This window comes from Rana temporaria (assembly GCF_905171775.1).
Source record: "Rana temporaria chromosome 2 unlocalized genomic scaffold, aRanTem1.1 chr2h, whole genome shotgun sequence".
Classification (NCBI taxonomy): domain Eukaryota; kingdom Metazoa; phylum Chordata; class Amphibia; order Anura; family Ranidae; genus Rana; species Rana temporaria.
In genome coordinates, this window is record NW_024404413.1 from 832313 (window position 1) to 854862 (window position 22550).

Consider the following 22550-nt stretch of genomic DNA (forward strand, 5'->3'; position numbering starts at 1 on the left):
CCTTCCAATCCCTGCCTTTCCCCCCCCTTCCAAACCCTGCGACCTGCCTCCCCCCCCCCTTCAATCCCGTCGGTCCCTGTGCCCTCCTTTACTTTTATGATCCCTGCAATGAACCTCCCTGTGACTAGTTCAGTGCTCCTAGCTCTGCTAGTGAGATGAACACATTCTATTCGATTTCCTTCTGCTCTCCCTGCTACAAAGAGGCTGCCCTTCCTGGGCAGTAGAGACGACCTTGGGGCATCTTCCAAACTCCTCTCTAACCCGCACTTCCACTTCTTCGTACTCCAATAAGCTGCGGGGTGGGGGGGGGGGGGGGGGGGACCCAGCCAACAGCTCACTGGAGTACAAAGACACAGCAGCAGTTTGGAGGACACCCGAGCTCATCACTACTGGGCAGCAGCAGATACAATAGCCAATAACACTGAGCAGCGGCGGCCAGAAGCTCACCTGAGCTCATCACTACTGGGCAGCAGCAGGTACAATAGCCAATAACACTGAGCAGTGGCGGCCAGAATCTCACCTGAGCTCATCACTACTGGGCAGCAGCAGGTACAATAGCCAATAACACTGAGCAGTGGCGGCCAGAATCTCACCTGAGCCTCCAGAGTGCGGACTTGGCTGGTCAGGGTCTTGCAGTTCTGCTCGGCCTCCTTGGCTTGGAGCAGAGATAGTTGGAGCTCTTTGTTGATCCGTTCCGACTCCTTCTTGAGCTCCTCGTTCTCCTTGTGCAGATGCTCCTGCTCCCGGGTGATGGCTTGAAGCTTGTCGCTCAGTTCATCGTTCAGCTCTTTCTTGGCATCATAGTGTATCTTGCATTTTTCCGACTGGGGACAGAAACCGAGGTTACATGACCGGAGACAATTTCAACTGGCGCTTATTGCATGGGCAGCCAATTGTGGGTATGGGGTGGGGCACCCTTAATTTATTCAACATGGGCACAAAACCAACAGTCGCAGAGAATAGGACCTTCGCAGACACCCCGGCTTGTACCTACAGGTATTATAGGCTTACCTGTAGGTACAAGTTTTTAAAAAGACTTTACTACCATGTGATAGAACAGCACTCGCCGTCATATTCAAGGCTTTTCGATATCTTTTTATATCCTTCATAAAGTTCTATTACCTTGTTACGCAGGTCTTTTGGCAGTTCTTTTCTGCTCCCAATGGCCCAGTATCTAGCCTGCTCAGCGCATTCACGTGAAAGCTAACAAACTCATTGAGTAAAGGTTACGGAAAGTAACCGTTTATTGCCATTTTAACCTGTGTGTGTCGCCTTGTGTGTCTGTACCAGGGCCAAACATTCCAGGGGATGAAAACTTTATCAGGGCCATTTGGGCGATTTCTGTTATTAGGATTTAAAAAAAGGAGACAAAATTACTATGTGATAATACATGGCTTCATATGATCACTATCCTCAACTGCTTGCTGACCAGCGCACGACTATATACGTCGACAGCATGGCACAGACAGGCAGAACAGCGGTGTAGTGGTTAGCACTTTCACCTAGCAGCAAAAGGGTCGCTGATTCAAATCCCGAACCATGACACCATCTGCTTGGAGTTTGCATGTTCTCCCTGGGTCTGCGTGGGTTTCCTCCGGGTTCTTCCGGTTTCCTCCCACAGACATGCTGGTAGGTAAATTGGATCCTGTCCAAATTGGCCCAGTATATATGTATATTACGACTGTGTCCCAAGCGTGTCAAGATCTCGCGACACGGTCCTGAGCTCTGTGACCGCGCCCGCGTGACCCGATCGACACCAGTGTCCCGCGATCGGGTCACAGAGCTGTAAAACGGGGAGAGGTCAGTGTAAACAAACCTTTCCCTGTTCTTCCTAATGAGAGTCACTGATCGTCTGTTCCCTGTCATAGGGAACGACGATCAATGACGTCACACGCCCAGCCACGCCCCCACAGAGCAAGAATCACTCCCTTAGGTCACACTTAACCCCTTCAGCGCCCCGTACAGGTTAACCCCTTCACTGCCAGTGTAATTTTTACAGTAATCAGTGCATTTTTATAGGACTGATCGCTGTAAAAATGACAAATGGTCCCAAAATGGTGTCAAAAGTGTCCGATGTGTCCGCCATAATGTCGCAGTCACGATAGAAAAAAAAAAAATAAAAAAAAATGTTGCTGATACTAGTAAAAAATATATAACATTATTAATAAAAACACCATACAACTATCCCTCATTTTGTAGACGCTATAACTTTTGCGCAACCCAATCATTAAACGCTTATTGCGTTTTTTTTTTTTACCAGAAATATGTAGAAGAATACGTATCGGCCTAAAACTGAGGAAAATCGTTTATAGATTTTTTGGGGGATATTTATTATAACAAAAAGTAAAAAATATTGCATTTTTTTTTCAAAATTGTTGCTCTATTTTTGTTTTTTAGCGCAAAAAATAAAAACCGCAGAGGTGATCAAATACCAACAAAAGAAAGCTCGATTTGTGGGGAGAAAAAAAAAAGGGGACGTCAGGAAGTTTGTTTGGGAGCCACGTCGCACGACCGCACAATTGTCAGCTAAAGCAACGCAGTGCCGAATCGCAAAAAGTGCTCTGGTCTCTGACCAGCAATATGGTCCGGGGCTTAAAGCGGAGTTCCACCTAAAAATGTAACTTCCGCTTAACCCACTCCTCGCCCCCTTACATGCCACATTTGGCATGTAATTTTTTTTTTTTTTTGGGGGGGGGGGGGGGAGGGGGAGTGGGGGCTTCAGGAGAAGGGGACTTCCTGTCCCACTTCCTTCTTCCGCCGAGGGGCTGGAAAGGCGATTAGCTTAATCGCCTTTTCACAGCCCCTCCCTGTAGGCGAGCGCCTGTCCAATCAGTGGGTGCCCGGCCGTGAAGCCGAAAGCTGTCACTGCCGGGTGCCCACACTAGGAATGAAGACGCTGGACGGCGAGGAGCGGAGCCCCGGCCGGCGCGTCGCTGGAGCAGTGGAGCAGGTAAGTGTATGTTTATTAAAAGCCAGCAGCTACACTTTTTGTAGCTGCTGACTTTTAATAAACTTAAAAAATGGCTGGAAAACCCCTTTAAGTGGTTAAAAAGACTTTACAACCATGTGATAGAACAGCACTCGCCGTCATATTCAAGGCATTTTGATATCTTTTTATATCCTTCATAAAGTTCTATTACCTTGATGCGCAGGTCTTTTGGCAGTTCTTTTCTGCTCCCAATGGGCCCAGTATCTAGCCTGCTCAGCGCATTCACATGAGAGCGAACAAACTCATTGAGTAAAGGTTACGGAAAGTCCTTTAGCAACACAATAGTCCAGGGCTGAAGTGGTTAAGGTGGGAAATCCTTCCGTTTTCTGGCATGGTCATATTTTCAATATCCATGCCAATATTTCACGATTTCTGACAGGGGGTGCAAACTTTTGCGCACAGCTGTATATAGAGCGTTCAAAGACACGCTAGGTAATCTAGGCCAGGGGTTGACAAATTTGCTTGGAATCTAGGAGCCAGCTAAAAAAGTTAGGAGCCAGAAAACGCGCCCCGTCCCGACGAGCTTGCGCGCAGAAGCGAACACCTACGTGAGCGGCGCCCGCATATGTAAACGGTGTTCAAACCACACATGTGAGGTATCGCCGCGATCGGTAGAGCGAGAACAATAATTCTAGCCCTAGTCCTCCTCTGTAACTCAAAACATGCAACCTGTAGATTTTTTTAAACGTCGCCTATGAAGATTTTAAATGGTAAAAGTTTGTCGACATTCCATGAGCGGACGCAATTTTGAAGCGTGACATGTTGGGTATCAATTTACTCGGCGTAACATTATCTTTCACAATATAAAAAAAAAAAAAAAAAAAAATGGGGATAACTTATAGTGTTGTCTTATTTTTTAATTAAAAAAAGTGTAATTTTTTTCCTAAAAAAGTGCGCTTGTAAGACCGCTGCGCAAATATGGCGTGACAGAAAGTATTGCAACGATCGCCATTTTATTCTCTAGGGTGTTAGGATAAAAAATATATATGTTTGGGGGTTCTAATTAGAGGGAAGAAGATGGCAGTGAAAATAGTGAAAAATTACATTAGAATTGCTGTTTAACTTGTAATGCTTAACTTGTAATACCAACGGCCACCACCAAATGGCGCCAGCTTACACATCTGGTGGTAATAACTTGTAATACCAACGGCCACCACCAGATGGCGCCATTTTTTTTGCCCACCTTCCAAGCCAATTTGCCAGGACACCATTTCTAGTCGCCATGGCGACCGGGATTTGTCGAGCCCTGATCTAGGCCAATACAAAAAAAAAAAAGAGCTCACCTGTAATTTGTAGTGCTCCGCAGCCGTAGTCTGCTGCTTTAGCTCTTTCTCCAGCTCCACCAACCTCCTCTGCTTCTTCTCCACCTCCTCCTCAAGAGCATCGCTTTCCTTCTGCACAACAGAACACATAGAAGTCAGCCCACATTCCCCATGAAAAAGACAGACCCCCCCCCCCCCCCCCAATGATATTTCTGTTCTGGGTTCAGCCTTCCCCAATAGGTCTGGGGTAAATTATTTTCACCACTTGGAAAATTTGCTCCATGGCCTAAAAACGTGTGTCTGGGTATTGCTGGAGTAGCTGAACTATTGGGCATCAGCCCAACCGACTCAACCCATAGCTGAAATACTTCAGGGGTGAACCGACCACATAAAACGGGGGCCAGGAATACAGGAAGTACCATAGAAATTCCGTAGCATGGTGGTCAGATTGGCGACGGGCTCTACATCGTACCTTAAGCTTCTGTTGCTGGCTCCGAATGGTCTTCTCCTGCTGGCTTATCTGCTTGTTCAGCTCCTGAACCTGTAAGGTGACAATGCCGGGTCATATCATACAAAGCCGGGGAAGCAGGTCACACATACATGGGACAGGAGGACAGGGAGGGTTCAGGGCAAGGAAGTCTACTCATGTCAGGCGCAGGCCTCATAAAATCTGTAGGAACTTGGGGGAGCATGCTATTTGGTCATTGTAACCTCCATAGGCCAGGGTTTGACAAATTTGCTTGGAATCTAGGAGCCAGCTAAAAAAGTTAGGAGGCAGAAAACGCGCCCCGTCCGCAAAGCCGCGGCCTCAATTAACGGCGGGCGCCAGGTCACAATTTCTTGTCGCAATTGCGACCGGGCGCCCGGATTTTGTCGAGCCCTGCCATAGAGGTATACAGGAAGTCATACCAAGAACACACCACCTCCTCTCCTTGCAGTAGAGAAAAGTTGTCAGCCGACTACAGGAAGTTAGGAGCTCACTGGATTTTTGGCAGACCGTCTGGAGTTTTGCTGTACATGCAGCATTTTTAAAAACGGAAAAAAAAAAAAATGTGAATATGTTGCAAAGATGAACTCAATGTTTTATAGGCTGAAAATAGGAAAGCATTTTAGGGGGAGGGCCCGTCTCCCAGCTAAGGGGAGGCACGGAGGGAGGGCCCGTCTCCCAGTTAAGGGGAGGGCACGGGGGGAGGGCCCGTCTCCCAGCTAAGGGGAGGGCACGGGGGGAGGGCCCGTCTCCCAGCTAAGGGGAGGGCACGGGGGGAGGGCCCGTCTCCTAGCTAAGGGGAGGGCACGGGGGGAGGGCCCGTCTCCCAGCTAAGGGGAGGGCACGGGGGGAGGGCCCGTCTCCCAGCTAAGGGGAGGGCACGGGGGGAGGGCCCGTCTCCCAGCTAAGGGGAGGGCACGGGGGGGGGGCCCGTCTCCCAGCTAAGGGGAGGGCACGGGGGGGAGGGCCCGTCTCCCAGCTAAGGGGAGGCACGGGGGGAGGGCCCGTCTCCCAGCTAAGGGGAGGGCACGGGGGGAGGGCCCGTCTCCCAGCTAAGGGGAGGGCACGGGGGGAGGGCCCGTCTCCCAGCTAAGGGGAGGGCACGGGGGGAGGGCCCGTCTCCCAGCTAAGGGGAGGGCACGGGGGGAGGGCCCGTCTCCCAGCTAAGGGGAGGGCCCGTCTCCCAGCTAAGGGGAGGCACGGGGGGAGGGCCCGTCTCCCAGCTAAGGGGAGGGCACGGGGGGAGGGCCCGTCTCCCAGCTAAGGGGAGGGCACGGGGGGAGGGCCCGTCTCCCAGCTAAGGGGAGGCACGGAGAAGGGCCCGTCTCCCAGCTAAGGGGAGGCACGGAGAAGGGCCCGTCTCCCAGCTAAGGGGAGGCACAGAGAAGGGCCCGTCTCCCAGCTAAGGGGAGGCACAGAGAAGGGCCCGTCTCCCAGCTAAGGGGAGGCACAGAGAAGGGCCCGTCTCCCAGCTAAGGGGAGGCACAGAGAAGGGCCCGTCTCCCAGCTAAGGGGAGGGCACGGGGGGAGGGCCCGTCTCCCAGCTAAGGGGAGGGCACAGGGGGGAGGGCCCGTCTCCCAGCTAAGGGGAGGCACGGGGGAGCGCCCGTCTCCCAGCTAAGGGGAGGCACGGGGGGAGCGCCCGTCTCCCAGCTAAGGGGAGGCACGGGGGGAGCGCCCGTCTCCCAGCTAAGGGGAGGCACGGGGGGAGCGCCCGTCTCCCAGTTAAGGGGAGGCACGGGGGGAGCGCCCGTCTCCCAGTTAAGGGGAGGCACGGGGGGAGCGCCCGTCTCCCAGTTAAGGGGAGGCACGGGGGAGCGCCCGTCTCCCAGTTAAGGGGAGGCACGGGGGAGCGCCCGTCTCCCAGTTAAGGGGAGGCACGGGGGAGCGCCCGTCTCCCAGTTAAGGGGAGGCACGGGGGAGCGCCCGTCTCCCAGTTAAGGGGAGGCACGGGGGAGCGCCCGTCTCCCAGTTAAGGGGAGGCACGGGGGAGCGCCCGTCTCCCAGTTAAGGGGAGGCACGGGGGAGCGCCCGTCTCCCAGTTAAGGGGAGGCACGGGGGAGCGCCCGTCTCCCAGTTAAGGGGAGGCACGGGGGAGCGCCCGTCTCCCAGTTAGAAGAAATCCTGACATGAGTAACCCTCCACCCCTCCTCAGCCCGTCTCCCAGCTAAGGGGAGGCACGGAGAAGGGCCCGTCTCCCAGCTAAGGGGAGGCACGGAGAAGGGCCCGTCTCCCAGCTAAGGGGAGGCACAGAGAAGGGCCCGTCTCCCAGCTAAGGGGAGGCACAGAGAAGGGCCCGTCTCCCAGCTAAGGGGAGGCACAGGGGGGAGGGCCCGTCTCCCAGCTGAGGGGAGGGCACAGGGGGGAGGGCCCGTCTCCCAGCTAAGGGGAGGGCACGGGGGGAGGGCCCGTCTCCCAGCTAAGGGGAGGCACGGAGAAGGGCCCGTCTCCCAGCTAAGGGGAGGCACGGAGAAGGGCCCGTCTCCCAGCTAAGGGGAGGCACGGAGAAGGGCCCGTCTCCCAGCTAAGGGGAGGCACGGAGAAGGGCCCGTCTCCCAGCTGAGGGGAGGGCACAGGGGGGAGGGCCCGTCTCCCAGCTGAGGGGAGGGCACAGGGGGGAGGGCCCGTCTCCCAGCTAAGGGGAGGCACGGGGGAGCGCCCGTCTCCCAGCTAAGGGGAGGCACGGGGGGAGCGCCCGTCTCCCAGCTAAGGGGAGGCACGGGGGGAGCGCCCGTCTCCCAGCTAAGGGGAGGCACGGGGGGGAGCGCCCGTCTCCCAGCTAAGGGGAGGCACGGGGGGAGCGCCCGTCTCCCAGTTAAGGGGAGGCACGGGGGAGCGCCCGTCTCCCAGTTAAGGGGAGGCACGGGGGGAGCGCCCGTCTCCCAGTTAAGGGGAGGCACGGGGGAGCGCCCGTCTCCCAGTTAAGGGGAGGCACGGGGGAGCGCCCGTCTCCCAGTTAAGGGGAGGCACGGGGGAGCGCCCGTCTCCCAGTTAAGGGGAGGCACGGGGGAGCGCCCGTCTCCCAGTTAGAAGAAATCCTGACATGAGTAACCCTCCACCCCTCCTCAGATTATACATGCAGCACAGAAAGTCAGAATCAGAGTAAAGCATAGATTAGGGTTCATGCAGGAATATTAAACTCATCATAGCGTGGAGGTTAATAATTAAAATCTGGAACAAAAGGGGAAAACTACCAGCATACCACCAACTGTCCTGTGCTCACCTCTGGGAAATCCACACCAAAATGGACACTCAAAGACAGTAACATGCTATGCTGCCGTTTTCATTGAAAACTGTTTGCGGGTTTCATGCAAGCTCTTCCCTCCCCATTACATTATAATTTCATAGACAACCATGCCAGTGTGGAAGGGAGAGTCAGGAAGGGGGATGGGAATGGGTAAGGGAGGGCCAGATATGGGGGGGGGGGGGTGAAGAGGGTCAGGCTTCAAGGGCAGATTTTATAACCACACCCACCACCTCCCCTAGAACCCCAAAAGAATGTGATCTCAAAACTCCCACCAAGCTGGCGAATAGTATCGGGATTGGACTTTTGATAGGAGCTCCCCAGGTCAAGACAAGGGTGGCTGCAGCTGGGCATCAAGGCCTGACCACCCTGCACTGCATATAGCGGTTGTGCGAGTTTTCTTCCGGTGTCCCCATTGGGGAAAATTTCCCTTAATGCTTTGTTATGTCTGATACCAAACAGCCAGGGAGGGGAAAGTCCCCCAAAATGGGGACACATACAGTACTAAAAAGCTGAGAAAGGCTTAATGGCTGATTTTTTTCTTGGAAACGCCCTTAGATTTATCTTTCACTTTTAGTGAAAAATGTTTCTACTGTGCCCTGTACTGGCAGAGCTGAGTAACAGACACACCCCTTATGTATTGCTGAGGAAGAGAGGGGGGCGTGTCAGAACATCAGTGTTATCGAAAATCCTGCCTCTTGCCCTTCTCTACAGTGCTCTGTACTGGCAGAGCAGAGTAACAGATAGTGCAGAAGAGGGGGCGTGTCATAACAGCTCTGTACTGGCAGAGCAGAGTAACAGACAGTGAGGAGGAAGAGAGGGGGTGTGTCATAACAGCTCTGTTAATGAGAGCATTGGTTTTAACTCTGGAAGCTACTAGCAGAATGCCTGACTGTGCATCTTCTGAGAACGACAAAATAGTCACCAACAGTTCCTGGTCTAGTTATGATCGATAACTGAATGGATGAGCTCCCGATCACGTGACCACTGCTGCAGCCACAGTGGTCAAGTGACCTGGGAGTTATTTCCTGTCCCCTTTTAGGACCAAGTTAATGGGCCATGTGGGCGGGAAGGGAAGAGAAGAAAGGAAGAAAAGGAAGACAGGCGGGCAAGGGACGAAAGGAAGACAGGCGGGCAAGGGACGAAAGGGAAGACAGGCGGGCAAGGGACGAAAGGGAAGACAGGCGGGCAAGGGACGAAAGGGAAGACAGGCGGGCAAGGGACGAAAGGGAAGACAGGCGGGCAAGGGACGAAAGGGAAGACAGGCGGGCAAGGGACGAAAGGGAAGACAGGCGGGCAAGGGACGAAAGGGAAGACAGGCGGGCAAGGGACGAAAGGGAAGACAGGCGGGCAAGGGACGAAAGGGAAGACAGGCGGGCAAGGGACGAAAGGGAAGACAGGCGGGCAAGGGACGAAAGGGAAGACAGGCGGGCAAGGGACGAAAGGGAAGACAGGCGGGCAAGGGACGAAAGGAAGACAGGCGGGCAAGGGACGAAAGGAAGACAGGCGGGCAAGGGACGAAAGGAAGACAGGCGGGCAAGGGACGAAAGGAAGACAGGCGGGCAAGGGACGAAAGGAAGACAGGCGGGCAAGGGACGAAAGGAAGACAGGCGGGCAAGGGACGAAAGGAAGACAGGCGGGCAAGGGACGAAAGGAAGACAGGCGGGCAAGGGACGAAAGGAAGACAGGCGGGCAAGGGACGAAAGGAAGACAGGCGGGCAAGGGACGAAAGGAAGACAGGCGGGCAAGGGACGAAAGGAAGACAGGCGGGCAAGGGACGAAAGGAAGACAGGCGGGCAAGGGACGAAAGGAAGACAGGCGGGCAAGGGACGAAAGGAAGACAGGCGGGCAAGGGACGAAAGGAAGACAGGCGGGCAAGGGACGAAAGGAAGACAGGCGGGCAAGGGACGAAAGGAAGACAGGCGGGCAAGGGACGAAAGGAAGACAGGCGGGCAAGGGACGAAAGGAAGACAGGCGGGCAAGGGACGAAAGGAAGACAGGCGGGCAAGGGACGAAAGGAAGACAGGCGGGCAAGGGACGAAAGGAAGACAGGCGGGCAAGGGACGAAAGGAAGACAGGCGGGCAAGGGACGAAAGGAAGACAGGCGGGCAAGGGACGAAAGGAAGACAGGCGGGCAAGGGACGAAAGGAAGACAGGCGGGCAAGGGACGAAAGGAAGACAGGCGGGCAAGGGACGAAAGGAAGACAGGCGGGCAAGGGACGAAAGGAAGACAGGCGGGCAAGGGACGAAAGGAAGACAGGCGGGCAAGGGACGAAAGGAAGACAGGCGGGCAAGGGACGAAAGGAAGACAGGCGGGCAAGGGACGAAAGGAAGACAGGCGGGCAAGGGACGAAAGGAAGACAGGCGGGCAAGGGACGAAAGGAAGACAGGCGGGCAAGGGACGAAAGGAAGACAGGCGGGCAAGGGACGAAAGGAAGACAGGCGGGCAAGGGACGAAAGGAAGACAGGCGGGCAAGGGACGAAAGGAAGACAGGCGGGCAAGGGACGAAAGGAAGACAGGCGGGCAAGGGACGAAAGATAGACAGGCGGGCAAGGGACGAAAGGAAGACAGGCGGGCAAGGGACGAAAGGAAGACAGGCGGGCAAGGGACGAAAGGAAGACAGGCGGGCAAGGGACGAAAGGAAGACAGGCGGGCAAGGGACGAAAGGAAGACAGGCGGGCAAGGGACGAAAGGAAGACAGGCGGGAAGGGAAGAAAGGAGGCAAGGGAAGAAAGGAAGACAGGCGGGAAGGGAAGAAGGTCTTTATATGTTCCCTCCCTGAGCAATGATCCTTTGAGCAGAACAGAATTGATGGTCACAGAATAGGGTCAGGGTCATTTAGCGCACTGTATTCTAAGCGTCAGCTAATTGCCAGAATAAAATTAGGAGGAATTACAGGGAGATCACTGATGTTTTGGAAGCAGAAAATGGCAAAGGAATTAAAAAAAACTTCTCTAACCTGTTGTCTGACACGGAAGCATTAAAATAGAGAGTTGGAGACAGTATTAATCTACAAAGCGCATGAGGAACCGAAAGGGCACGTCAACCTCACACGCCCATACGCGATCCCGCCGCTCTGATGCGGCCCTTTTGGCAAACAGTTCCCAAGGAAAACTGCGGAGCCCAGAGACGGCGCTGTGCAAAGTGCGTAGGTTAGCGGCATGCACCATCACCGTTTAAGGAGTTGGAGCCGAGAGTCGCTTATGCTTGTTACCTGCTCAGCATGGTCCTTTTTTGTTGCTTCCAACTGTTCCACCTGCGAGACGCGATACAGGGAATGGACAAAAACAAGTTAACACGTGACTGTCTTAGAAAAACTACAAATACATGATTGCTGGAAACCCAAAGCTAGTCACACACTTTACAACTCAACTGCACCGTGTCACCTAAAACTACGCAGGGTGACCTCATGACTGTAAAAGTGGCCTTAGACCCTTGGTGCCCAATGGGCATTTTGCAGATTGGCAGTAATTAACGCCAATGTTGGGAGTTACTGGCACCGACATCGTTTTTGGAAGGTATTAGGGTTAGTTTACACTTGCTTCAAAAGAAATATGGCATTGGACGTGTTTTTAAAGCACTCCAAATGGTAATTAAAGCTCCTCCCACTAAATAAAATGGTTATCTTCTAGTCCTGATCACACATTATGGGCCAGATCCACAAAAACAGGCGTATATTTAGGCGGGGGCGTAGCGCATCTCATATGTGCTACGCCACCGTAAATCAGTGTGGCTCGTAGGGTATCCACAAAGAACTTGCTCCCATATGTGGGCCGGCGTAACGTAAATCTGCTGGCGTAAGCCCGCCTAATTCAAAGTAGGCTTGGAGTGGGCGTGTTGTATGTTAATCTAGTATGACCCCACGTAATTGATGCTTTTTACGAACGGCGCATGCGCCGTCCGTGGACGTATCCCAGTGCGCATGCGCAAAATCACGTTGCAAATAGTCAATGCTTTTGACGTGTACATAACTTGCGCAAAGCCCTATTCGCGAACGATTTACGCAAACGACTGAAAATTCGACGCTGTCCCGACGTCCATACTTAACATTGCGTACGCCTCATAGAGCCAGGGGTAACGTTACGCCGAAAAAAGCCTTACGTAAACTACGTTAAAAAATTGCGCCGGGCGGCCGTACGTTTGAGAATCGGCGTATCTAGCCAATTTGCATACTCTACGCGGAAATCAACGGAAGCGCCACCTAGCGGCCAGCGTAAATATGCACCTAAGATCCGACGGCGTACATCGGTAGGATCTAGCCCACATTCAGGCGTATCTTGTTTTGTGGATACGACGTAACTCTTTGTGGATCTGGCCCTATGTTTGCTTTACTTCACAAATTTGCATTATTAGTTACATAACGTCGCGGGCATCCAAAAGATGCCACAGTCTGTACACAGGTTAAGGTATTTTTTTTTGTGCAGGTATGAAAATGATACCTAGCATGTATTTTGCTCAACTGTTTTTTTTAAATTGGCACCATAGAATAAAATACCCAGAGAATGAAGATCCAAAAACCCCTTTTAAACCAATTACCGTATATACACGAGTATAAGCCAACCCTTAGCCGAGGCACCTAATTTTACCACAAAAAAACGTATTGACTCGAGTATAAGCCTTGGGTGTCCATCTGCATGCCTCACTGTGCCCATGCCTTACTGCGCCCATGCCTCGACTGAAGTTTAACATGGGAATCTATAAAAAGGGGTGCCCGGGTTTGAAAAATCAGTGCTCCCCACCTGTAGGTCCCCCAGACAAACTTTGCACACTTTTAGAGGAGAAATGGGGCTACATGTGTGCCAGGATGCGGGTCCGGAAGACCTACGACTGGCCGGTACCAGGTCCCAAAAGTCACCGGAGAAATGACCGTTTAAAATGGGAGTCAATCTATGGAAGGGGTGCCCGTTTTGGAAAATCGGTGCTCCTCGGCACCGGCTCCCCCCAGACAACAAACTTTGCACACTTGTAGAGGAAGAGTGGGGCTACACGTGTATCAAGTTTGGGGCCCAAGAGACCCGGCCGGTACCGGGTCCCCAAAGTCCAGGAGATCAGGCGCAAAAAGGTGACTGAGGGGGGCATTTTCAGCACACAAAAAAAAAAAAGTGCTGAAAAACTCGGCTTATACTCGAGTATATACGGTATACTGCAGCAGGGCGGCATGCTCACATACATACGTCTTTGTGCCAGCTCTGGGTTAGGCGTGCAGAGCGCGCCCCCCTCCTGTGACCGCCGTGTGTCAACTGGACACAGCGGATTACAGGGACTGGTAACTGGGTATCAGGCGATTGCTAGGATTGGTCATAGCGAATCACATGATGCCAATGTAAACAACCCATCATGAAAGGCGCTCAAGAACAGCTTGCTTACTGTCGTGATCTGCCCACAACAATCACACCCAGGCTATCTGCAACATGTGGTTAGGATGTCCCACAACTAGGAAGCCACGATAAAAACCTGACAGGTTCTAGGCATTCCCGATCCATACATTTAAAAATTAAAGTCGATGTAAACCCCAATTTATTTTTGATGTCACAATGTAGAGAATACGATTTCCTATCATCTGTGCCCAGTCTTGCCACACAGCGTTAATGCAGCGCTGAGCAATCCTCTTTATTGTTCAGTGAATTAAAAGATAAAGACCAAAGTCCTTGCTTGAGTGACAGGTTATTTACATATCTCGTGCACTAGCTTGCAGACATGCACAGCTTCTTGTCTATGTATATTCTGATGGCTGTTTACACTGAACTGTGGATCACCCCATATTTTGAAAACATTTAATCAAAACAGGAAAAGACAGAAATTCCTGGGAGAGGTGGACGTGAGAGGAGGAGGAGAGGGGAGGGGATGTGAAATGTGTCTGCAAGCTAGTGCACGAGATATGTAAACGACCTGTCACTCAAGCAAGGACTTTGGTCTTTATCTGGAAGTCTTATTTCACTGAACAATAAAAGAGGATTGCTCAGCGCTGGATTAACTGTGTGGCAAGACTGGGCACAGATGATAGGAAATCTTATTCTCTACATTGTGACATTAAAAAAAAATAAAAGAATTTGAGGGTTTACATCCACTTTAAGGAGTACCTGTAGCCTATGGTTTTGTAAACAGGTTGTGCATTACTACCAAAAAACACATTGTTTTAATTTATTTAAAGCCCCAAGGACCTTCCCAACTAATGAGCGTGTTACCTGGGCAAGCAGCTTCTGCTTTTCTTCTTGGAACTTCTGCCGTTCATCCAAGACTTTAGACTTTGTGTGGTCATACTTGCTGGTCACAGCTTCCAGTTTTTGGCTGAGTTCATCAACTTGTTGCTTACTTTCAGAAGCTGTCTTTTCGTAGCTCTGCTGTAGAGACTCGATCTCCTTGTGGTGCTTCTCTTGGATCTCGGACAGCTCTGTCTCCGTCTTCTTGGTACTTTGATCAGAAGCCTGGGACAAGGACTTATTTTCAGTACTTAGCCGCTTGTTCTCCTCCTGGAGCTTAGAGATCTTACTGAGGTTATCATTGCTCTCCTTCTGAAGGGTTTCCAGAGTCGCTTCCTTTTGGGATAACGACTCTTTTAAAGACAAGAGAGAGGCCACCTCCGACTTGGTCTTTTCCAACTCTGTCTTCAAGCCCTCGGACATCTTTTGGTTCTTCAGCAGTTCCTCTTTGTATTGGCTCTCTCTTCGAGTCTGCTCTGTCTTCATTTCCTCATGGCTGCCTTTAAGGGATGTCAATTCCTCCAGCGCATGTTGAGCGTTGGCAAGTTGTTGCTGAACAGCAGACATTTCTTCTTCTTTCTTTGAACATTTTTCCTGCCAGGTCTTGATGTCTTGCTCAAGTTTTGCTATGGTTTCATCTTGAGAGGACAGTTTCTTCTGCAAGCCTAAAACAGATGAACTCTGCTTGTCCGCCTCTTGTTTGTAGCTCGAAGTGTCGGCATTGAGGCTGTCGATGGCACTTTGCTTCTGAGTAAGCTCTTTTACAGATACTTCCAGCTTTTCTTGAACTAGTTTTAGCTGCGTTTCAAGACCATCGCTTTTGGTGGACTCTCTCTCAAGCGACTCTTTTGCCTCCAAAAAGTTCTTCTCATTGGTGGCAAGCTTAGCGGTCACATTCTTCAGCTCCTCTTGCATAGATTCCACCTGACCGGTCTTCTTCTCAATTTCTTCCTGTAGTTTCGATACTTGCTCTTTTGCTTTGGCTAGAGATTTCTCCTCATCTTGCGACGACGACATGACGCGTGACAGTTCCTTGCTGGATTCATTCAAAGCCTTTTGACTTTGCTCCAACTCCTGAACTTTGTGGAACAACTCGATTTTTAAAGCTTCCAAGGATGATTCTTTCTCAGTTTGCAGCGACTGAGACTCCTTCAGTTGTTTGGCGAGCTCGCTCGTCTTTTGGCGCTCCTGCTCAATCTCGGATTCCAAAGCCTGGAGAGCCCTTTGCCACTGTTCTGATGAGGACGCATTTTTAGAGGCTGCAAGTCTGGCCTCGGCGGCTTCTTTGTGGGCCAGGTTCATACGCAACTCCCTGTCTTGCAACATTCCCTCTAGATCTTTAACTCGACTCTCCAAAGAGTTGACCACATTTTCCAAAGCTTGCAGGTTCTCACGGATTGAAGCATTTTCTTGAATTATCTCCTGGATATCGCGCCCCAGTCGCTGGATCTTATTCTCTTTTTCATCAATAGTTTCTTTCAATGCCGTAATCTCAGACTCCGTGGCTTTTATGGTCTCTTTAAAATGCTTTACCTCTTCTTCATGCTTTCCAGCTTGTTCTTCAAATACTTTCAGCCTGGTCACCTCTTCGTGGAGCTTGGATGAAGATTGTTTTTCCAGTAGTAATGCCTCATCCCTTGCAGCAACTTCCTTGGAAAGTTTCTCCAGCTCACTCTCCTTCAAGGTAATGAGGTCAAGAGAACGGGAAAGCTTGTTTTGTAGAGCCGAAAACTCACTTTTATGCACATCCACAGATTTCTGTAGCTGAGCGTCCGCTTCCAATTTATGGGTTTGCTCGGCTTTTAGGTCTGCGATGGCTTTTTCCTTCTCCTCGCGCAACAGAGACGCAGAATTGTCTTTTTCCTCGAGTTTTTGTTGGTGCTTCAGATTCGACTCCTCTAGCTCTTTCCTCAATAGTTCCAGCTGTGTGGACAGAGCCTTGGTCTCATTTTCCTGCTCTTTAAGCGTAGCCTCCATACTCGTAATTTCAGATTCCAAGGACAGAATTCTTTCAGATTTTTGCTCTTCAAACTTTCTTAAAGTTGATTCCAGCTCTTCTTTTTTCTGCTTCTCTTCAGAAAGCTCTTTGGACAGCAAGGCAAGATCTTGCGCCGCATTACTGCGGCTCTTCTCTAGCTGTGAAATTTGCTCAGTTTCCGTCTCCTGAGCCAATCTAAGCTTCTCCTCCGCCGAATGAACCGACTGGAGCAGATTTTTCTCGGTGGTTTCTTTCATCTCAAGTTGGGTTCTTGCAGCCGAAAGCTCAGATTCCAGGTGAGAGAACTTCTCCAGTTGAGAAGACATGTCCGTCTTTGCTTTGGCCTCCATTTCTAACACTCTAGACTTTTCTACCTCCAGCTGTTGGCAGACTTCTTTATAATCTATTTTCAGTGATTCAATTTGCTTCTCTACCTGACTTGAATTTTCAGCAATATCTTTCCATCTGCCCATTTCCTTGGTCAACTTTTCAATCTCTTCCTCCCGTTGTTTGATTATATCAGAGGTTTCAGACAGCTTGTCCTGCAAGTTCTGACTCTTTGCCCCGTGTTCCTCCTCCATTTGGCAAAGCTGGGATTCCAGTCTCTTGGTTGCCGCTTTCTCCTCTGCAAGCTCTGCGATTGTTTGGTCCCTACTCTCACATAGTGACTTGACATCTCCCTCAAGAATGGAATTCCTCTTCGTCTCATTCTCAAGTAAGGCTGAACGTTTTTTCTCATTTTCCAAGAGCTCTTCTAAGTTTTTAACCATGTCCTCCAAGGACAACAACTTGTCTTTAATGTGGCCATTCTCTTCGCTCATCAGCTCCATCCCAGACACTTTTTGCTCATAGATTTTTAGCTTGGCTTCTTGCTCGGCAAGCTGCGTTTTTAGCGACTCTAAAACGGCTGTATGAGACTTGCTCTGGGCATCATTCTCGGTGTCGAGATGCTGGCATTTGGCTACCAAGCCTGAAATGGTAGCATCCAGTTCCTCGACTTTTGATGCAAGCTCCGCTTTTCCTCTTTTCAGATCTTCCACCGATGCCAAACTTTGCTGATGATCGTTTTTCAAAGTTTGACAGGTTTGGCTCAACGTCTGCAACTGTTCTTCTTTATCGATTTTATAATCGTCGAACGCCTTAAAGGCAGAGTCTCTTTCACCAGCAATTTTATCCCGTTCTTGTTCCAAACTTGTCATTTTTTGGGTGGCTCCGTTCAGTTTTTCAGTTAGTTCCGTCGATTTGCCTTCAGAGATGGTCAGACTGCCGCTGAGATGGTCTACCTGATGGCCGAGTTGCTCAATGTTCTTTCTGGAAGACTCCTCTTGTTTTTGCAAGGTGTCCATCAGCTGCCCCCTCTCTCTTTTCTCGTCTTCTACTTCCCGCTGAAGAGAGGCGAGCGCCTCGTCCTTCTGTGCCAGAGAAGCCTTCAGCTTTGTGATCTCCAGCTTGAGCGTGGTGATCTGACACGTCAACCTTTCCTCCTGCACCCTGGCTTCCTGGTCCTGCTTCTCTTTCTGAAAGGAGATTTCCGACAGAGAGGTCTGCAGATTGGTGACGATGTCCTGTAGCTGAAGCTTTTCCGATTCGAAGCGAGATCTTTGCAACTCTACCTCTGCAGCCGCAGTCGTCTTCTGTTCTTCCAACTGTGTGATCTGAGCCTGAAGCTCCGTTGATTTAGAGTTTAGCAATGTGACCTCTTGCTGTAAATTTTCCAGCTGAAAAATAAAAAAAGCCAATGTCAATAATTTTACAGGAGCTGCAAAGCATTCAATGTGTGTAAATGTAGTATGCCATCACTACTCATGGAGGCATATCAAAAATTGGCACTAGTAATGGGCAATCTCAGCATCACAATCCATAATTTACTGGTAAAACGTAATGCAATGGTAAAAAACAAAACACAGATGAAATATAATAAAAAAAGGTAACGGTTTTACCTGCCAAAGGATTTTTGTTCTCTGGTGCAGAGAAGCCGATATCTGAATGATGCCCATCACTGCACCATCATTCAGATACAGGGCCGCCATCAGGGGGGTACAGGCAGTACACCTGTAAGGGGCCCGGAGGTCCCCGGATGGCAACCCCCTTTTTTTTAGGGGTTCGGAGGTCCCCAGGGCCCCAGATGGCAACCCCCCCTTTTTTAATAAAAAAATACATATTTTTTTAATATATTTTAATTTTATTTTTTATTAAAAGGGCCAATTTTTTTTTTTAGGGGTCCGGAGACCCCCAGGGCCCCGGATGACAACCCCCCATTTTTTTTTAATAAAAACAATTTTTTTTACTTTTATTTTTATATATATTATTAGAGGGCCCCGGATGGCAACCTCCCTTTTTGTTATAAAATTTTTAATTTTTTTTTAATATTATTTCTCTATATAAATACATATTTTAATATATTTTAATTATTTTTTATTAAAGGGCCAATTTTTTTTTTAGGGGTCCGGAGACCCCCAGGGCCCCGGATGACAACCCCCCCCTTTTTTTTTTTATAAAAACAATATTTTTTTACTTTATATATATATATATATATTATTAAAGGGCCCAGAGGTCCCCGGATGGCAACCTCCCTTTTTGTTTTAATTTTTTTTTTTTTTTTTTTTTAATATTCTCTCTCGAATATATATATATATATATATATATAAATATATAAATATATATAAATATATATAAATATATATAAATATATATATATATATATAAATATAAAAATATATATATATATATATAAATATAAAAATATATATATATATATATAAATATAAAAATATATATAAATATATATAAATATATATATATAAATATAAAAATATATATAAATATATAAATATATATATATATACACAAATAATTTTTTTTTATAAAAAGAAATTACAAAAAAGGGGGGTTGCCATTATATATATATATATATAATGGCAACCCCCCTTTTTTGTAATTTCTTTTTATAAAAAAAAATTATTTGTATATATATATATATATATATATATATATATATATATATATATATATATATATATATATATATATATATATATATATATATATATATATATATATATATATATATATCCCAAAGGTCCCTAGGGCTCCAGATGGCAACCCTCCTTTTTAAAAACAAAATCTATATATTTTTTTCTTTTTATTAAAGGGCCCAGAAGGCCCCGGATGGCTACCCCCCTTTTTTTTAATATATATTTTTATTTTATTTCTTCTTTTTTGTAAAGGCCCCCCCCCCTCTCAATTCGGGGCACCCCCCCACTTCTCAATTTCAGGCGGCAGCACCCCCCCCGTTCTCTGCTCCAGGGGGCCTGAAGCTGTGTAAGGGGCACCATAATTCCTGATGGCGGCCCTGTTCAGATATACCCGCTCAAAGTCACGGCGGGCGGGAAGTGGTTAAAGACTTTACCTCCATCTAAGGTAAACATAAAGTGGTTGTAAAGCCTCCCATATACCCAGTGAAGTGACTGGCCTCAGGTGATACACAGAGAAGAAACAAATCCTCCTACATAAAAGCTGTACCTGTTTATCCACAGCCGTCTTTCCCCTACAGCCGTTCGCAGTGCAGAATTTACACTGAACCTTTCAGCTCAGAAAAAAAGGAACAGAGAGCTTACACCAGTGAGGAAAGCTCTGGGAGCTGGTTGAAGGGAAGGGACACCCCCCCCCACCCTCCACACAGGAACAGAGCTGAGGCTCTCAATCTGCTGGAGATCCCTCCCGTGTCACCATTTTTCTCTTGGTGTCAGAAAAACTTGTCAGAAGTAGCGACTCGTGCTGATAGAGAAATTAGGCAGCAGACAGAAATCACACTTCGTGCTCTGGACTGGAGACATGTACTCATTTTAGAGGGATCTGCTTTGTTCATATTTCGCATCTGTAACCACACCTGGACCGCCCACACATACACATTAATATACCGTATTTATCGGCGTATACCGCTCACTTTTTTGCCCTGAAAAATCGTGGGTGCGCGATATACGCCGATACCCGCGCCGAGTTTGAACCACTGCGCCGGCATATACTGAGCGCAGTACACTCAGGCAGGCTCGGCTCCTCTCGCGGTCACGTCCTTTACGCGAGAGGAGCCGAGCCTGCCCGACTATACCCGAGTGTACTGCGCTCGGTATATGCCGGCTGAGTAGTTCAAACTCAGCACAGGAAGCGGGGAGGACACCACGATGGCCGCAGAAGGACGCCAGACCGGACGCGTCTGCCGGGCAAGACACCGACGAGGGGCATCCAAACTAAGTATTTTATTTTTCCAGGAATTTTTCTTCAAGTTCGGGGGTGCGCGCTATACGCCGGGGCGCGTTATAGCCCGATAAATACGGTAAATATTTATATTGCACTGATGAGGTGGTACTTATAGATTTCACTGATGGCACTGGCAGACATTTTTCATTGGCACCGATTAGCAGCTGCCTGGGCACAGATTGGCATTTCACTGGTGGTCTAGGGTGGCATACCTGGTGGTCCAGCGTGGTGGCCATCCCTGGTGGTCCTAGCAGCAAAAGCTGATAATCAGCACAGGGGGCGTGATCTGGACATGTAGAGATGTGGATCTACGGAGCTCCCGGTCCCTACCTGCCCAAATCAGCTTGATAATTACCAGAATGCACTCCACAAAGAAGAAGACAGCGAAGGGGGAACAAGAGGACAACCCCGGCTGCGAGACCGGAGGGCGAGATACAGCGGTACTTCGCCGACTACCCGGCAGCCTCCCCAGTACCCGACATGGCGGCTCCCAGCACGAGACCCGAAAGACCCACAATCCCTCAGCCTCGCCGCCAGGGTGCGGCACCATGGAAGCTTTCTCCGATACTCCAGCGGTGTTCCACCCGGGCGTGCCGAGCTCCCCACACCTGCCACTCTCTAAGAGCGGACGCCGAGCTCAGATCCCTATTACAGGCGCTTCCGACAAGAGGGCACATAGGAGGCCATGTGGAAGCCACTCGCCGTAAGGTCAAAAAAAAAATAAAGTTAATATATTGAAAGGAGAATGGGCGGTGGTGGCGGCGCTACCTCTAGCCTGAAGAGTAGGGTTGTCCCGATACCGATACTAGTATCGGTAACAATACTGAGCATTTGCGCGAGTACTTGTACTCGCGCAAATGTTCCCGATGCTTTTTTTTTTCACCCTCTGAGAGCGGGCGGAGAGCGGTCGCAGAGGAGACAGAGAGCGGTCGCAGAGAGGGGGTCGCAGAGAGGAGACAGAGAGGGGGTCGCAGAGAGGAGACAGAGAGGGGGTCGCAGAGAGGAGACAGAGAGGGGGTCGCAGAGAGGAGACAGAGAGGGGGTCGCAGAGAGGAGACAGAGAGGGGGTCGCAGAGAGGAGACAGAGAGGGGGGGCGCAGAGAGGAGACAGAGAGGGGGCGCAGAGAGGAGACAGAGAGGGGGTCGCAGAGAGGAGACAGAGAGGGGGTCGCAGAGAGGAGACAGAGAGGGGGTCGCAGAGAGGAGACAGAGAGGGGGTCGCAGAGAGGAGACAGAGAGGGGGGTCGCAGAGAGGAGACAGAGAGGGGGTCGCAGAGAGGAGACAGAGAGGGGGTCGCAGAGAGGAGACAGAGAGGGGGTCGCAGAGAGGAGACAGAGAGGGGGTCGCAGAGAGGAGACAGAGAGGGGGTCGCAGAGAGGAGACAGAGAGGGGGTCGCAGAGAGGAGACAGAGAGGGGGTCGCAGAGAGGAGACAGAGAGGGGGGTCGCAGAGAGGAGACAGAGAGGGGGTCGCAGAGAGGAGACAGAGAGGGGGTCGCAGAGAGGAGACAGAGAGGGGGTCGCAGAGAGGAGACAGAGAGGGGGGTCGCAGAGAGGAGACAGAGAGGGGGTCGCAGAGAGGAGACAGAGAGGGGGTCGCAGAGAGGAGACAGAGAGCGGGCGGAGAGAGGAGACAGAGAGCGGGCGGAGAGAGGAGACAGAGAGCGGGCGGAGAGAGGAGACAGAGCGGGCGGAGAGAGGAGACAGAGAGCGGGCGGAGAGAGGAGACAGAGAGCGGGCGGAGAGAGGAGACCGAGAGCGGGCGGAGAGAGGAGACCGGAAGAAGTGAAATGTATGTGAATGTACACCTATGACTTGCGGAAGTTATGAACCCCGGGAAAATGTTAGTGTGTCGTTACCCTCAGGACGTCGCCCATGCTCTCCCCTTTCTGCGTCTCTTCGCTTTCCACCATTTTCTTCAGCTGATCCTCCAGGGTGGAGATCTTGCCTTGCAGGATCTGGTTGTGTTCCTCCAGAAGTTTCTGTAGAATACAAAATGATGGGTCAAAGTTTAATCTTCTTATAGTTTTTCCTTCTCCGGTCCCTCCTTTCCCTCCTCGCCAACATGCTGGAAGAACGCCCGCCCCAGAAAAAGGCAACCCTGAAGAGGCGTCACCAGACCAGCGAGTAGG

The 22550-nt window shown here is 50.4% G+C and overlaps 1 protein-coding gene across 4 annotated transcripts in view; it reads right to left on the reverse strand.

The window, feature by feature from the left end:
- NUMA1 (nuclear mitotic apparatus protein 1) overlaps positions 1–22550 on the reverse strand; it is a 93759-nt gene that overhangs the window by 18741 nt on the left and 52468 nt on the right. For all 4 annotated transcript variants that reach the window (XM_040334100.1, XM_040334102.1, XM_040334099.1 and 1 more), the window contains exons 13-18: positions 22278–22400; positions 14169–17879; positions 11198–11239; positions 4724–4792; positions 4273–4383; positions 594–824 (exon numbers count right to left, since the gene is read on the reverse strand). In XM_040334100.1, coding sequence (XP_040190034.1) covers positions 594–824; positions 4273–4383; positions 4724–4792; positions 11198–11239; positions 14169–17879; positions 22278–22400 — 4287 coding nt within the window. The remainder of the gene's footprint in view (positions 1–593; positions 825–4272; positions 4384–4723; positions 4793–11197; positions 11240–14168; positions 17880–22277; positions 22401–22550) is intronic.